Source organism: Elephas maximus, chromosome 8, assembly GCF_024166365.1.
Source record: "Elephas maximus indicus isolate mEleMax1 chromosome 8, mEleMax1 primary haplotype, whole genome shotgun sequence".
NCBI lineage: Eukaryota > Metazoa > Chordata > Mammalia > Proboscidea > Elephantidae > Elephas > Elephas maximus.
The window spans coordinates 52,731,286-52,747,212 of NC_064826.1; the positions used below are offsets into that span (position 1 = coordinate 52,731,286).

At 35.0% G+C, this 15,927-nt stretch overlaps 1 protein-coding gene across 3 annotated transcripts in view; it reads right to left on the reverse strand.

Annotated features, from left to right (window-relative positions):
- The window catches only part of PCLO (piccolo presynaptic cytomatrix protein), a 427,248-nt gene that overhangs the window by 138,714 nt on the left and 272,607 nt on the right, over nt 1-15,927 (reverse strand). For all 3 annotated transcript variants that reach the window (XM_049893053.1, XM_049893054.1, XM_049893055.1), the window contains exons 7-8: nt 12,104-14,291; nt 3,909-4,045 (exon numbers count right to left, since the gene is read on the reverse strand). In XM_049893053.1, the coding sequence (XP_049749010.1) occupies nt 3,909-4,045; nt 12,104-14,291 (2,325 nt within the window). The remainder of the gene's footprint in view (nt 1-3,908; nt 4,046-12,103; nt 14,292-15,927) is intronic.

A 15,927-nucleotide genomic window follows, 5' to 3' on the forward strand; every position in this document is an offset into this window, starting at 1 on the left:
ACAACAACAGACACATAGACCAATGGAACAGAATTGAGAACCCAGACATAGATCCATCCACGTATGAGCAGCTGATATTTGACAAAGGACCAGTGTCAATTAACTGGGGAAAAGATAGCCTTTTTAACAAATGGTGCTGGCATAACTGGATATCCATTTGCAAAAAAATGAAACAGGACCCATACCTCACACCACGCACAAAAACTAACTCCAAGTGGATCAAAGACCTAAACATAAAGGCTAAAACGATAAAGATCATGGAAGAAAAAATTGGGACAACCCTAGGAGCCCTAATACAAGGCATAAACAGAATACAAAACATTAGCAAAAATGATGAAGAGAAACCCGATAACTGGGAGCTCCTAAAAATCAAACACCTATGCTCATCTAAAGACTTCACCAAAAGAGTAAAAAGACCACCTACAGACTGGGAAAGAATTTTCAGCTATGACATCTCCGACCAGCGCCTGATCTCTAAAATCTACATGATTCTGTCAAAACTCAACCACAAAAAGACAAACAACCCAATCAAGAAGTGGGCAAAGGATATGAACACACATTTCACTAAAGAAGATATTCAGGCAGCCAACAGATACATGAGAAAATGCTCTCGATCATTAGCCATTAGAGAAATGCAAATTAAAACTACGATGAGATTCCATCTCACAACGAAAAGGCTGGCATTAATCCAAAAAACACAAAATAATAAATGTTGGAGAGGCTGCGGAGAGATTGGAACTCTCATACACTGCTGGTGGGAATGTAAAATGGTACAACCACTTTGGAAATCTATCTGGCGTTATCTTAAACAGTTAGAAATAGAACTACCGTACAACCCAGAAATCCCACTCCTAGGAATATACCCTAGAGATACAAGAGCCTTCATACAAACAGATATATACACACCCATGTTTATTGCAGCTCTGTTTACAATAGCAAAAAGTTGGAAGCAACCAAGGTGTCCATCAACAGATGAATGGGTAAATAAATTGTGGTATATTCACACAATGGAATACTACGCATCGATAAAGAACAGTGATGAATCTCTGAAACATTTCATAACATGGAGGAACCTGGAAGGCATTATGCTGAGCGAAATTAGTCAGAGGCAAAAGGACAAATATTGTATAAGACCACTATTATAAGATCTTGAGAAATAGTAAACCTGAGAAGAACACATACTTTTGTGGTTACGAGGCGGGGAGGGAGGGAGGGTGGGAGAGGGTTTTTTATTGATTAATCAGTAGATAAGAACTGCTTTAGGTGAAGGGAAAGACAACACTCAGTACATGGAAGGTCAGCTCAATTGGACTGGACCAAAAGCAAAGAAGTTTCCGGGATAAAATGAATGCTTCAAAGGTCAGCGGAGCAAGCGCTGGGGTCTGGAGAACATGGTTTGCGGGGACTTCTAAGTCAATTGGCAAAATAATTCTATTATGAAAACATTCTGCATCCCACTTTGAAATGTGGCGTCTGGGGTCTTAAAGGCTAACAAGCAGCCATCTAAGATGCAGCAATTGGTCTCAACCCACCTGGAGCAAAGGAAAATGAAGAACACCAAGCCCACACGGCAACTAAGAGCCCAAGAGACAGAAAGGGCCACATGAACCAGAGACCTACATCATCCTGAGACCAGAAGAACTAGTTGGTGCCCGGCCACAATCGATGACTGCCCTGACAGGGAGCATAGCAGAGGACCCCTGAGGCAGCAGGAGATCAGTGGGATGCAGACCCCAAATTCTCATAAACAGACCAAACTTAATGGTCTGACTGAGACTGGAGGAATCCCGGCGGCCATGCTCCCCAGACCTTCTGTTGACACAGGACAGGAACCATCCCCGAAGACAACTCATCAGAAATGAAAGGGACTGGTCAGCGGGTGGGAGAGAGACGCTGATGAAGAGTGAGCTAATTATATCAGGTGGACACTTGAGATTGTGTTGGCAACTCTTGTCTGGAGGGGGGATGGGAGGATAGAGAGAGAGGGAAGCAGGCAAAATTGTCAAGAAAGGAGAGACTGAAAGGGCTGACTCAAGAGGGGTAGAGTAAGTGGGAGTAGGGAGTGAGATGTATGTAAACTTATATGTGACAGACTGATTGGATTTGTAAACATTCACTTGAAGCTTAATAAAAGTTATTAAATAAAAAAAAAAAGAAAAACAAAGAAATGATTGTCACAAAAGACAGCATATGTGTTACCAATATTGGAGAAGGAGAAGATTATGATCTGGGAGGGGCACACGGGGGTTTCTGGGGCAATGTTCCCTTTCTTGGCCTGTATAGAGGTTATATAACATTTTACTTCATCCCTAGTTGATAACTCTACATATTTACAGTTTTGATAATTGCATATATGCAGTTTTTGTTTATATATTAAATTTCAAAATAAAAATGTAAAAAATTACTTTCAGCACAAAAATACACATTCCTAGAAAATTCAAAAATTCCTTGATAATAAGACAGTATATTGAAAAAAAAAGAGCAAAACTGAAAAAAGCAAACAAGTTTATAGAGGTAAACAGAAACCTAAAAATATTATTAAAAATAGCAAAAACTAGTAATAAAGAATATTTAAAACATATAGAGAAGAATCCCAAGATTCCTGCACAATAAGGCAGCATATTGAAAAACAAAATAGAACAAATTCTGAGAAAAAGAAATTCTATTTAACTGTTAGAAATTTGTCCATGAAAACTGAAATTGCTTAGGGAGAAATCTAATCTTCTAGTATGGATTATTTGTCTTTTACATGGTACTTATACATGCAACAGCCTTCTTTTCATTTATAACTTAATAAAACCAAAACTGAATGAAATTATATTAAGTTTACACAGCTCTACTTAGTTGTACAAAATATAGTTGTCTTTTATATCAATGAATCACTAAACAGGAATATTTAAGACTTAACGTAGGTGAAATAAACGGAGTATCTCTTTTTTGAGTATTTTAATAACCATAATGAATATATAGCCCGCAAATATCTAATCTTCTAAGGCAATTGACTTAATACCACCCAGGTGGTGCAGTGGTTAAGAGCTATGGCTGATAACCAAAAGATGGGCAGTTTGAATCCACCAGTGGCACCTTGGAAACCCTATGGGGCAGTTCTCTGTCCTACAGTGTTACTACAAGTCAGAATCAACTCAACAACAAGTGTTTTTTTTTTTAGGCTTACCAGAGAAATTGCCCTCAATTTATCCACTGTCAGTCTTCTACTGAGCCTTTCAAAACTCAATTGAAACATCACCTCATTATTCTAATGTGACATAAGGTCATGGGTTTTAGTATATTTGTCAGATTTTGAAATTCACCTCTAGGCTTTAGTTTTTTCATCTATAAAATGATATTAATAATATCTCCTTTTCTGAGTATTTCTAAAGACATAATCCAGTAATAAATATAAACTAACTCACATTTCCATATAACAGACTCTCTAAAATATCAGTTCCCATCACCCCTCCAAGTGGAGCTTCTTTGTCTCCCAGCTGACTTGGTTTGGTCATCCCCTTGTTTGCCGTTCCTTAGCACCTGAACATACTGTGATATTCCATATCACCCTATTACACTGAATTGTTATAAACCCTTCAGGAGCTCCATGTATTCTCCCTGTATAACAGTGCTGGATAGGTCATACAAAATCGGTTATTATCAACTAGAGGAACAAATTACATAATTATCTGGTTGTTAGAAGCATTACAGTTGTGCACCATTGCAAACAACCATTGACGACTTAATTACAGATGAAGTAGGGTGCTTACCACTTTCACTCACTGAAAAAAAGAAGATAATTTGATTGACAAATGAACCACGCATTCATTTTAGGATAATTGAGACCATTCCAGGGTAGAACTGAGGTGTTTTTGTTCTTATTGATAAATATAAGAGAGATGGCTAAATGTAGCACTTACTTGCTCTTGATGTTGACTGACTGGTCTAGAGTGGACCAATCTTTCTGGCAATTTTCGGTCCAGACCATGTCCATTTTCCAAACGAGACTCCCTGGGTTTGTCAAACCAATCTGTTTCTTCACGGCGTAGGTGATAAGCTTTGGAGACCAAGGAAATATCAAACATTGCAACCCCAACTAATACAGATGATAGAGGGCAAGAGATGGTCTGCAACACCAACATGCACTGACCTTGTTAACCATCCATGCATTTCAAACACAATTCTCCATGTGACCAGAAAAATCATTTCCAGAATCGTTAAAAATAAAATTATGCTAAAACTTTTGTAGTATGGAATAAACTACAGAAAAATCATGCACATACCTGTTCAACCTCTCAGAGAAAAACAAAATAAAACAGACTTAAATTTTTAAAAATGTAAAAAAAGAAATTAGGTAGTGATATGTTGAAAGTTAAATATCTTTTTGATAAGAAGTTCAATGTATGCTATCATGGAATTATTTAAAGTTTCTAATCACAGTAAAATTGAAAAGGGTCAAATGTGCATTAAACAAAACAATAGAAAGATCTGCTAGTACTCCTAAAATTTTTAGTTGTGAAAAAACAAAAATCAGTTTCTCCATGTTCAGAACCTCTATAATTATAATCAACATTTGATTTGACTTAATTCTTTTTTTTTTTTTAACTTTTTCAGAAGTTACAAAATTTGGGGTAAAATATTTCATTTTTTCCAAGCAGAAAGTTTATTAAAATAATATGTTTAAGAGCTACATACACACTAATATTTTAATATAGTAAATCTAAAAAGCCACTTTTAGAATAGCTCAATTTTGTTTGACTTGAATGGTTAAAATCTATTACTATTATCTAGGAATTTAATTTGCATTTAATATATTTTTTCCTCAAGATATTCAGAGGGAAAGTCTTTCCATTTAAAAGATGGAGCACTTTCTCTTGAAGATGCACAATGAAGACTGCCATTATTTTGAAGTGGTGCTCCATCTTAAAGACACCTTTAACTTTCTTGTTGTGTGCGGTTGAGTCGATTCTGACTCATAACGACCCTATAGGACAGACTAGAACTGCCACATAGAGTTTGCTGGGTTGTAATCTTTATTTGAGCAGATCTCCAGGTCTTTTCTCCCACAGAGCGGCTAGTAGGTTCGAATTGTTGACCTTTCGGTTAGCTTCTGAGCACTTTTAGCCATTATGCTACCAAGGCTTCTACGTTTACTTTTACACTTCTCCAAATTGTTGTATGACAAACTCTTTTTGCCAATATTTATTGTTTAAACCCTGGTGGCGTAGTGGTTAAGTGCTACAGCTGCTAACCAAAGGGTCAGTGGTTCGAATGTGCCAGGCGCTCCTTGCCAGTTCTACTCTGTCCTATAGGGTCGCTAAGAGTCGGAATCCACTCGACAGCACTGGGAAATGGGAAGACATTAATCTAAAAGGGTTCCTGGCTAACCATTAGCATACCCTCCCTTATCCAAACTCTGAATTGTTAAAAATTTAATTTCAGTTAGAAAAAATACTGTTCTGATTTTACTCATTACTTCGTTGCATATTTTCATTTTAATTCGCTGATTTATAAACAAATACAATCAGTGACAAAAATAAATTTGGTTATATTTACTATTAACTTTGTTGGGGATGAACATTTATTACAAATTAGTAGGCATTGCTTTGCTGAGATGTGATATAACACTGGCTTGGCTGCCTATGCCTCCGACTTAATTATGAAGTATTTCCACCTGGAAAGTGTGCCATATTGTATCATGATACCAGAATCCTCAAAGAAACTTTAAACCCATCATTCCTATAAATTCTTCCAATTAGGACATTTTTCTGTATCATTAAATATCCTTCTTATCTGGTTTGTAATCTGTCAATTTCATCAAAGTTATCTAAATAGCTACCCTAAGCCACATTTTTCTCCCACTTACTATTTTCTATTATACTTTCATCCCCAGTTAGCATAGACAACTTGCTTTTCAAGCCCACTTTTCTCTGCAATTTCCCTTGAAAGCCTATAGAATAGCTACTGTACTTACTATGAGCATGTTCGTCTAAATTCTTCTACCCCGCAATGTAGTGACTGGTATGTTCCCAGCCTGTGCATTGTACTCTAATTATGCCTGTCCTAGTCTCCCCCAATTGTTGTAGTCTCCCCCAACTACATCTTAAGTTTCTTTTGAGCAAAGGCTACATTTAATACTTTCTTCATAAATTTTTTTTAATCTTCTATTAAGTACTCAGGAAAACCTGGTGGCATAGTGGTTAAGAGCTACAGCTGCTAACCAAAAGTTCAGCAGTTCGAATCCACTAGGCACTCCTTGGAAACCTTATGAGGCAGCTCTACTCAACTCGTTGGAATCGACTCCAAGGCAACAGGTTTGGGTTTTTGGTTTATTAAGTACTCACAAATATTCCTTAATCCATTATGCTTGCTGTTACTTTTCCAGGGTCTCTAAAAGATCCTCTAGAACACAGTAGTTCTAAAAGTTACTTAATTTGAAAAACGCATAAGAAGGGAAACCGCTCGGTTCCGTACAAAAACTTTTCTGATTTTTTTCAGGCTTCAAAGTTGCTTCATATATGCAGGGCTTAGCATAATCTTTAGCACATAGGAAGTGCTCCAGAAGGGCTGATGAATGAATAAATAAGTGAATGACTGAATAAATAGTGAATATTCTTCACGAGAGTCATTCTATTCAATCTCAGCCCATCAGTTCCCACCACCTTCACACTTCCTCACCCTCTACCACTCCAAGTGTAAGGAAAATATCACATCAACCCAATACGAATTAAGTAGCTGCTGGCTTTGAACCTTACACAAAACTAAACCCGTTGCCATTGAATCGATTCCGACGACCCTGTAGGACAGAGTAGAACTGCCCCATAGAGTTTCCAAGGAGTGCCTGGTGGATATGAACTGCCAATCTTTTGGTTACCAGCCCTGGCACTCAACACTATGCCACCAGAGTTTCCAGAAAACCAAACCGTTGCCTTCAAGTCTATTCCAATTCACTGTGACCCTAAAGGACAGAGTAGAACTGCCCCATAGGGTTCCCAAGGAGCAGCTGGTAGATTCAAACTGTCAACCTTTTGGTTAGCAGCCTTAGCTCCCAACCACTACACCACCAGGGTTCTCCTGGCTGTGCAGTGTTGGTGGTATAGTGGTGAGCATAACTGCCTTCCAAGCAGTTGACCTGGGTTTGATTCCCAGCCACGCAGTGGGCTGACATTTGAATATTACGTGGGAATTTTGTGAAAACGTGACTAAAGGGGGAAAAAAAATTTCTAAGAGGAGCACCTGGTAATCTAACATAGACAATATATTAGAATTTTTTAACCAAAATAGAAAAAAAAATTCTGAAGAGATCACTGAATGAGGAATTCAGTTGAAGGGTTAATTGAACTGATTTTTAAACCTAGTGTGGCAAATTGACATCATAAACTTTTTTTTAATGCAATCATATATAAAGTATAGAATCATTGTTTGAAATTATTCATCCCATTCTGTTTTTAGCATATTCTGAGGCTTTTTAATACAATTATATAATGACTAAAAATAATATTTTACCTAATATATGGAGTTGACTTACTGTTTTGTTTCTTGTAAAAGGATAATTAATAGTCTCTGGAAATACCTCATTACTCCCTAAAACGCAAATACAGCATCCTTTTCTCAAGTGTTCATTCTGAAAGACGGATTGATGATGTTGTTGACCTTATGCTTTCTTGAGACTCTAGCTTCCAGTGTCATATTATCAAGTTTCTCTTCTCTATCTCATTATAGTTTTCATTCTTTTCTTTCTCTGTCTGTATCCTTGATTCTCTTTTCTTCCAAATCTACCTCCCTGGATTTTTCTCCAGGCCATTTCATTATTATTAGTAGTATTTTGTTGTTGTTGTTGTTGGCAGGGCTGGTAAACCCACAGCATATATTTCACTACTTACCTCTATACCTCCTGTGACATTGGTCAATGTTGCTAATTAGCTTCAGAGTTTCCTCTTGATAAACATGTGTAATAGACGACATGTCATAATTTAGTCCATCTTAAATTTGAGGAAATACAATACATACCTGGTTTGTGGTTCCATATGTACTTGTCTGATCTCCCCTATTAGACTCTAAGCTGCTCAGAGGCAAACCTTCTATCTTCTTTGTTTTTTCCTCCCTCAAAACTAAAAACAATGCCTTGCATGTGGCATAGCAGTCAGTAAATATTTGTTGAATGAATGAAACTAGAGAAATAAGTTAATACCCTAATCATGATAAACACACTTTTCAATAAGTATCATTTTGTCCCTTACAAAACCTTTTCTCACAGTGTATTCAATATTACGTTTTTTTACAGTCTTAATTTGACATCAAGTGACTAAACTTACAAAAAAAAATTTAGTGTAATAAAAACTCGATCAGTAAATTCAAACAAAATCCATTATTTAATCTTCAGTCTAAAAACTTATTGGAATATCCCCAAACACAACTAACATTATTTAAACTTATTTCTTATATATTTTTATTTTATATTTTTCATGAAACAAACAAAAAAAATCTATACTGATTTGAATAAATGAATATCCTGGCTAATTTAGTGTATGATGTCACTTGAATATTTAACTTTCCTAAACGCAAATGAAATACAATCCTCTAAAACATGTCCATTTTTCTTCGGATGTGTCTTTACAAATAAGGCAGAATCTTAACTTGATCCAAATTTTGTCAATTTATTTCTAATACTGATTACTTTAACTTCAATTGTTTCTAAGGATAATCCTACATGTAAATGAAGATATCTACTATGCTTTGCATAGGAATTTACAGATGAACAAAGAGCAACCAGACTGAATGAATCTGATTTTTGATTGGATTCTATCTTCATCATTTAGAATGATTATTATGTTAATGTTAATTGTTTATGATTGCATTTGTCTGATCTGCCATATTTTAAAACTTAAATTTCATAGTAATGACAATAATATTTTCTAAACTACTTTAAAATATTGATAGAGAATTACATTCTCCTTTTTTTTTTTAAGCTGATAGCATTTTTTTTTCTTAAATGTGAATTTTGAGGGCATAACATTGTTCACTGTCAACAGTTACATGAACAGTTTAGTTCTCAGTATCAAATATTGTTAAAACATTAAAAAAAGATTTTATATATATTGATTCCTTTTAAATGCATGGAGTACATTTTGGAAGAATGTTTTCCACAAAAGATTTGTGGTTATAGAGATAGTTTAATTATGGCAGACTTCCCTCCAATGTGACCCAGAAGAAAGACCTCCAGTTTTGTATTTACCTCAATTACCCACGCATAGATATCAAGTTATGGATTTCAAGGTGATGGCCATAAACACTAAGCAATGTAAATTATGTCTGCCTAGATTTTACTTTGAGTGGGATATTACAAAGTTTACTATTCATATAGAAAAAAAAAAAAAAACCCAAACCCAGTGCTGTCAAGTCGATTCCGACTCATAGCGACCCTATAGGACAGAGTAGAACTGCCCCATAGAGTTTCCAAGGAGCATCTGGTGGATTCGAACTGCTAACCCTTTGGTTAGCAGCAATAGTACTTAACCACTACACCACCAGGGTTTCCAGAGGCATATAGAATACATCTGAAAAAACAACTTATAACCTAGAATTTGATCAAATTCAGAGAAAGCACATAACAAACAATTTTAACCCAGTTAAATCTGTTTTGTCTACATGGCAGTCAATAACCTGTTATACTGTTCAAAGTTATTTTAGCCTGATTCATATACAGGTACAGCACATATTTGGTAAATATTTGTAAACCAAAACAAAACAAATATGCCATGAGTTCATAAATTCCATGAGTTATATAATTAGAATAAGTTTCTACTTTTCCCCCGATTAACCAAGGGATCCAAGATTCAGAAAAAAAGCAGACCATTGCTGATCAGAAAAAAAGTAATACGTTTAAAAAAAAAAAAAATTTTTTTATAAAAGCAAATATATAACATTTTATGTCATACATCTTTTAAAGTCACTACAAGTCACACACATTAAATATACAATTCAATTTGTTATAGTTCTCATTTTTCTAATTCTATATAAACCTATCTTTATGAATAAAGCTATCCGCTTAATTTTTTAATTAAAAAAAATTTTTTTTAATGTATTTTAACTGTTTACTTTTTCTGACATTTTTAAACATGTCATAATTTTGTGTATTGCATGATCTCTCACGATTTATGTCATCAAAACAATATTTTTATATGGTCTTTGATGATGGTAAGTACACATTATTCAAACATATAAGTAGGAAAATATTCAATCATGTTTGTATGGTTATCTGTAAATAAATGCCACATATTGGGATACCTAGAAATTTTTTTTTTTTTTAGAAACATCTGTTATCTGGCATCATGTTGACAAAACATCTGTGATGAATAACTGAGTTTGTCAAATTCTCTCCAGATATATACTTATCATGTACATGCAGCCTTTAGATGTTTAGTTATGTTGTATCCCCTCTAGAGTTTTTCTTATTTTGTTATTTTACAGATATGACTACTGAAAAGCCTTCTTATTGTTCTTCAACAAGTCATTTTATATGTATAAAATGTGCATTGTAAAAGAAGTAAAGAAAAAAGATAAAAGCTGTTTCCACATAATGTCTTAGTTTAATCATGTCAATTTATTTAAGTAATTGGTTCAATTAAAAAAAAAAAGTCAAATTGATTGCTTTATATAATCGTCTACTTGTCAATAAAAATGGTCAACCCAATAGCCTGTAGAGAAGAAAACAAACAAGAAGGTGACTAGGCCATTGGAATTTCAAAAGAAACAGTAGTTTGCTCTCCTTAAGACCCAATGATTAGTTTTGTCCAACTCCAGATCTGAAGTTCTAAGATCATGTGTGTCCAGATACAGACACAGAGAAAATCCTTTTTATGAAAACATACATTTCCCTGTGAGTCCTCAGGGAAGATACCAGATTTTTAAAAGGAGAGATGCTTATGTTAGGCTAGTGCTTTGGAGTCTCTGATGGCATGAAGCAATAATGCTTTTAATTCATCAGAAAAGTTTTATTTATAGGTCTGCAATAATACCTACATTCAAATGTAACCCACAGAGGGAAAAATAAATAAAAAGAAACAAAAGTCACTATCAGTCCTCTCAGCATTGGCAAGGCTCTTCACATCTCTCTGCCACTGTTCCCTCTTTTTCAAAAATTAGACTTGGGATAGATAATTTCCTAAAATCCTTCCTCATTCTATATGATTAAAAAAGTAACCAAAAAAACTTCTTTAAACAAGGTTTTACTTAAGTCTGTATTTGTCTTAAAACACTTCTTCAGTATGAAAAACAGAAAATTTTAGGTAAAAAAAAAAAAAAAAAGAGATGATACCAAAAAAAAAAAAAAAGCCAGAGAAAAGGCTAAATGGGTACAACAGGAAGTTTCAATTCAAATTGCTGAACTCATAAAAGTAGTTTTCAAATTTAAAATATAAAGAATACTTCATACATACTCATAAGGTTATTTTCAAAACCATATTTAGTGCTAAGCTTTCTAGCACGTTAGGCAGAATGTGCAACCTCGACAATTATAGTATTTATAATGTGAAGGAGATAAACTAGAAACCTTTTATTTAAGCATAATTGAAAAATTCTACATTACACTAAAGTCAAAGATTTTTTCCAAGAGTTCTCAAAGAGAATATTCATTGAATTAACTATTGCTAATCTCAAAAAAATTACATAAATAATTTTCTATTAAAAAATACAGAATAATATTTACTAGTTCAAAATCTTAATAATCTCACAAACTAAAAGAAACTGATCAATAACTTTTAAAATTCATTAAAAAAAATAAAAGAAACATAAAATGAAAAACTTCCCAACTATGGATTTAAAGAATGACCATATTTTATTGACAGAATTATTTGATAAAAGTGGACACCAAACAAATTAAACAAACAATCCAGAAAGAGAACAATAAAAGAGTAAACTAAAAAGAAATAAAGAAAAGCATGCTACAAAATCTATATACAAGACAAAATTTCCATTCACAAGAAATAAAATCGAAGTAAACATGCAAAAGACACACCAAGAAAAGTAGAATACATCTTTGGAGAAGGAAAATCAAACATGCAAAAAAATGAGTTTGAGTTTCGAGAATAACAAGTTAATTTGAGGCCCAATTTACCTTCACTATCTGACATGGCATGTTGGAAGTCATCCATGATGAATGCTATGTCACGGTCATAGCCTCGAGTCCGTGATTCTTCTCTCATATGTTGCTGAACTTCAGGCAATGAGTGACTTGATCCAAACTGATCCCTGGTGTCTGCAGATATTGGTGGTAGAGGTCCAGCTGCAGCCCTGGCCATTCCCATTGGTTGGCCAACAGGACTCAATGGACTTTCTTCTTCAGAGTTCTGGGCCACAATTGGTATTCTTCCTCTACTCTGGCTAATTGGCAAACTGGTAGGTTTAGTTCTTCCAGAGGATGATGCATGACTAAAGGAAACATCTACAGCTTCAGCCTCTTGAGCTTTTAGTCTTAGGGAAGAGCTGGAAGAATCTCTTTTAAGTGATAAATCAAGCCCATAGACAGAGGAAGGTCTGGAGGAAGGTCTGGACCTACTGCCACTATTGTATGGCTTATCTGCTTCATCCTGCAGAGCTGACCGCATGGTACTTCCTATTGTGCCCAGTCCTGAACCAAGGGATGATCCCATAAATTTTTGTTGGTCTGTAATATTTTTTCTGAGGCCAAAAGTGATGTCATCTTGAAGAAGTCTTGCCCTGGAAGAAATGCCACCAATAGATGAAGTGCTAGAAGTTATATAACTTGAATAATCAGGTTCAAGGTCTCTACTTTCTTGAATAGGTGAAAATTTTGACATTTTAGGGTCAATTAATGATTTCTTATGCTTTGACTGCTTTTGATAAAGTATGGCTGCTGGTAGTTGTTTTGCTGCTTGTTTTTCAAGCGTGAGTCTACTGATGCTGTATTTTTCAGATTTTGGAAAGTGTCTATAGCTAGTGTCAGCATGGTAATAATGGGAAAGGCCAGCAAGGTGATCTAAGCTCTCTGCTCCTCTACGGAATTCTTGTTTAATTTGATGTTTCAGAAGTTTTAACTCATAAGGATCCTCCATTGGGTCTTCCTCTGCTTTCACATAACTGTGCAATCTGGAGGAACTCTGTAAAGGTGCTAGAAAATCTGTCACTTCTTGTGACCTACGTGTCTCAGTGGTTCTTAGAAGACGGTCTGTTTTTGACAGATCCTTTTCATGAAGGCTAAACGCAGTGCTTAACGCCGCTGTTCCTTTGGTTATCTCTCCAATGTCATCAATTAGAACATAATTTCGTGGGGTGTGATGGTCAATATCTGCATAGAAAGAATCAGCAGATATGCTTGATATTGGACTGCTTGCCATGCTACTTCTTTCCTCCAAACCTATCCTCAAGTCTAAACTATTGTACTTACTGCCAAGGTGGGAAACAGCATATGTGTTATCAGTAGAGACAGGTGCTATCATCAGGGGTTGGTTACGAATCACCTCATAGTTTGAAGTTATTTTGGGCTCCAAATATAATGTGGTTTGCCGTGGCTTTTGTTGTATCACCATCATCTGTGATGGTAACTGATAAGAAGGTTGTGGGGTTGGTGTAGGTTGAGCTTGAGGCGTGAAGGACATTGTTGCCACAGTTTGAAAGGCTGGCTGAGTCTGATAAGGTGAAACTTGCTGATGGTACAAAGTTTCTTGTTCAAAGTGGGACTGTTGGGTGTATGGAGTTGGTGCTTGGGTAGGAAGAGCAGGGGAAGAGTACTGGTATTGTGTATAAGGACATGTAGGAGGAACTAGTTGAGATTCAGGTTGGGTTTGTGGTGGTATAAACTGGCTGAATTCAGTTTGGGGAGCAGTTCTAGGTCGTTCTATCCCATGCTGACTTTCTATTAGGGTTGGCCTGGTGCTGCTCACTTCACTGTCAGACATGTAATCACGATCCTCAGCTACGCCCTGGAGGTAGGCTCGCTCTCTCTTCTCTCTCTCCTTTAACAATGCCTCTTTCCTCCTATTAATACCCATTTCCAAGTACCGTAGTTTGGCATCAATTTCTTTTTCTTCCTCATCAAGTTCTGCTTGTTTCTTTCTAAGCTTTGCCGATTCCCTCTCCACAAGATCAAGCTCCCTGTCTATGTCCTGGAGAATCTTAGCTCGTGCCATTGTGTTGGTTCTGCAGATCCTTCTTCTAGAAGTGGTTCCCATCGTGCTGAATGTAGACTGAGTTCCCGTGGAAGTCTCCTCAGGAGGTGGATTTGGCAGCGTTCTCTTAACTTTTTTCTGGGTGCCGGAGGATGTCATGGTTTGAGAACCTTTCGTCTATAATTCAGTAAACAAAATAGTACGTTATTATCAATGCAAAAAAAAAAAAAAAAAGACAAAAAAGACTTTATAATTTATATTTAAATAAAAATGATTTCATATATATTTTTTAGCTATTACAACATATTAAAATAAAAATTTTTGTATAATTTCATGTATTGGTCACAAATGCAATTAACTGAAAAATAAATTTTCCTTTCTTGAGAAAATGTTTATTATTATAACACCTGCAACATTTTACCTGCAACATTAGAAAACTATAATTTTTTGATAAATCCGTATTTCCCAAATCTTTTAAAAATATTTATTTGTAAAAACATTAACACTTTAACTCATACCTTGGAGTGTAAACTGACTATAATAAGTAGAAATAAAACTAAAAACAAGACCTCATAAGAATATTCTTAATATTTTTCCAAAACACTAACAAAGATATACAAGTTTTCTATTTGAAAACAAATTTCTACAATACCTTTTCAGTTCTTTCAGTATAACAGTGCTCCCTCAGAGGCTGAAACTCACTGTTTCTTTACCCTTAACATGTATTTAGTATATTTGGTATATGCATAAGAATTTTTATTAATATTAGAAGTGTTCATGATTGAGGCCTTAAAATGGTTTAATAAAAGAGTGCTTAATTTCATTACCTAGGCTGTTACGGTACTGCATAATATAAACACATTTCAAAGTAAGAACTCTTTCTCATCAGAAGTTATAAACACCCACCAATTAATGCACAACTAAATGCTGATCTCGGCCGAGAGAAAGCACACAAGACAGATAATCTAAATACGGAATGAAGCAAAAAGAGAGAAAAAGAAGAAATTTGGGGGGGTGTACAAATAAATTTAGAAAATTAATTTAAAAATATTGTGTTTGAACAAAGCAGTAAAATACTTTTTTTTTTTTTTTAATTATAGAATGAAGAAATGAAAGGGTAAAATAATGACTTGTGACTATATTTAAAAGTTCTGAGTCAAGAGGTACAATTCCCAGAATTCACTATTTGGAAAGAGAGTGTATCTGAAATCTTAGTGGAAAAACTATAAGAAGCCACAACAAAGACTATTTGTAGCATTAAGAGTAATTCTTAAAGAAGAAAATCTATATTTTAAAACTGTTGTTTCTAATCCAAATGCCAGGCCAAAGAATCCAAGACTTTGGGCTTCACTGACAGTTTGAAACCTCTGATCTAAAGAAGATTTTTCTAGCATATGTGGAGTGCCCACTGAGAAATCCCAGAGGGCCAAACACAGAGTTACTCTCTAGTTGAGTGAAAACAAAAGCCTTTAAACAATGAAGGAGAATATGAGAAGGAGAATGCAATAGCATTCAGTCCTCAGAACTTCATTAAGTTTGATAAGATTCATCACTTATGAATTTTTCTTCACAGCACACTGTTTTCTTAGCTATTCTCCCTAAAATACATATAACCATCCAATTCACTTAAAGAGATATTCATTAAGTGCTCACTCTGATCAAAGCACTTAACAGGCATTTTTATACTTAGAAAACCTGAACTGTAGAACCATTAACATATATAGATTTAAATTTTAAGTGTGTGTGTGTGTATACTTTATTTAAGGATTGATTAGTATCACTTAAGAGAACAGTTAGAAATATAACAGAGAAT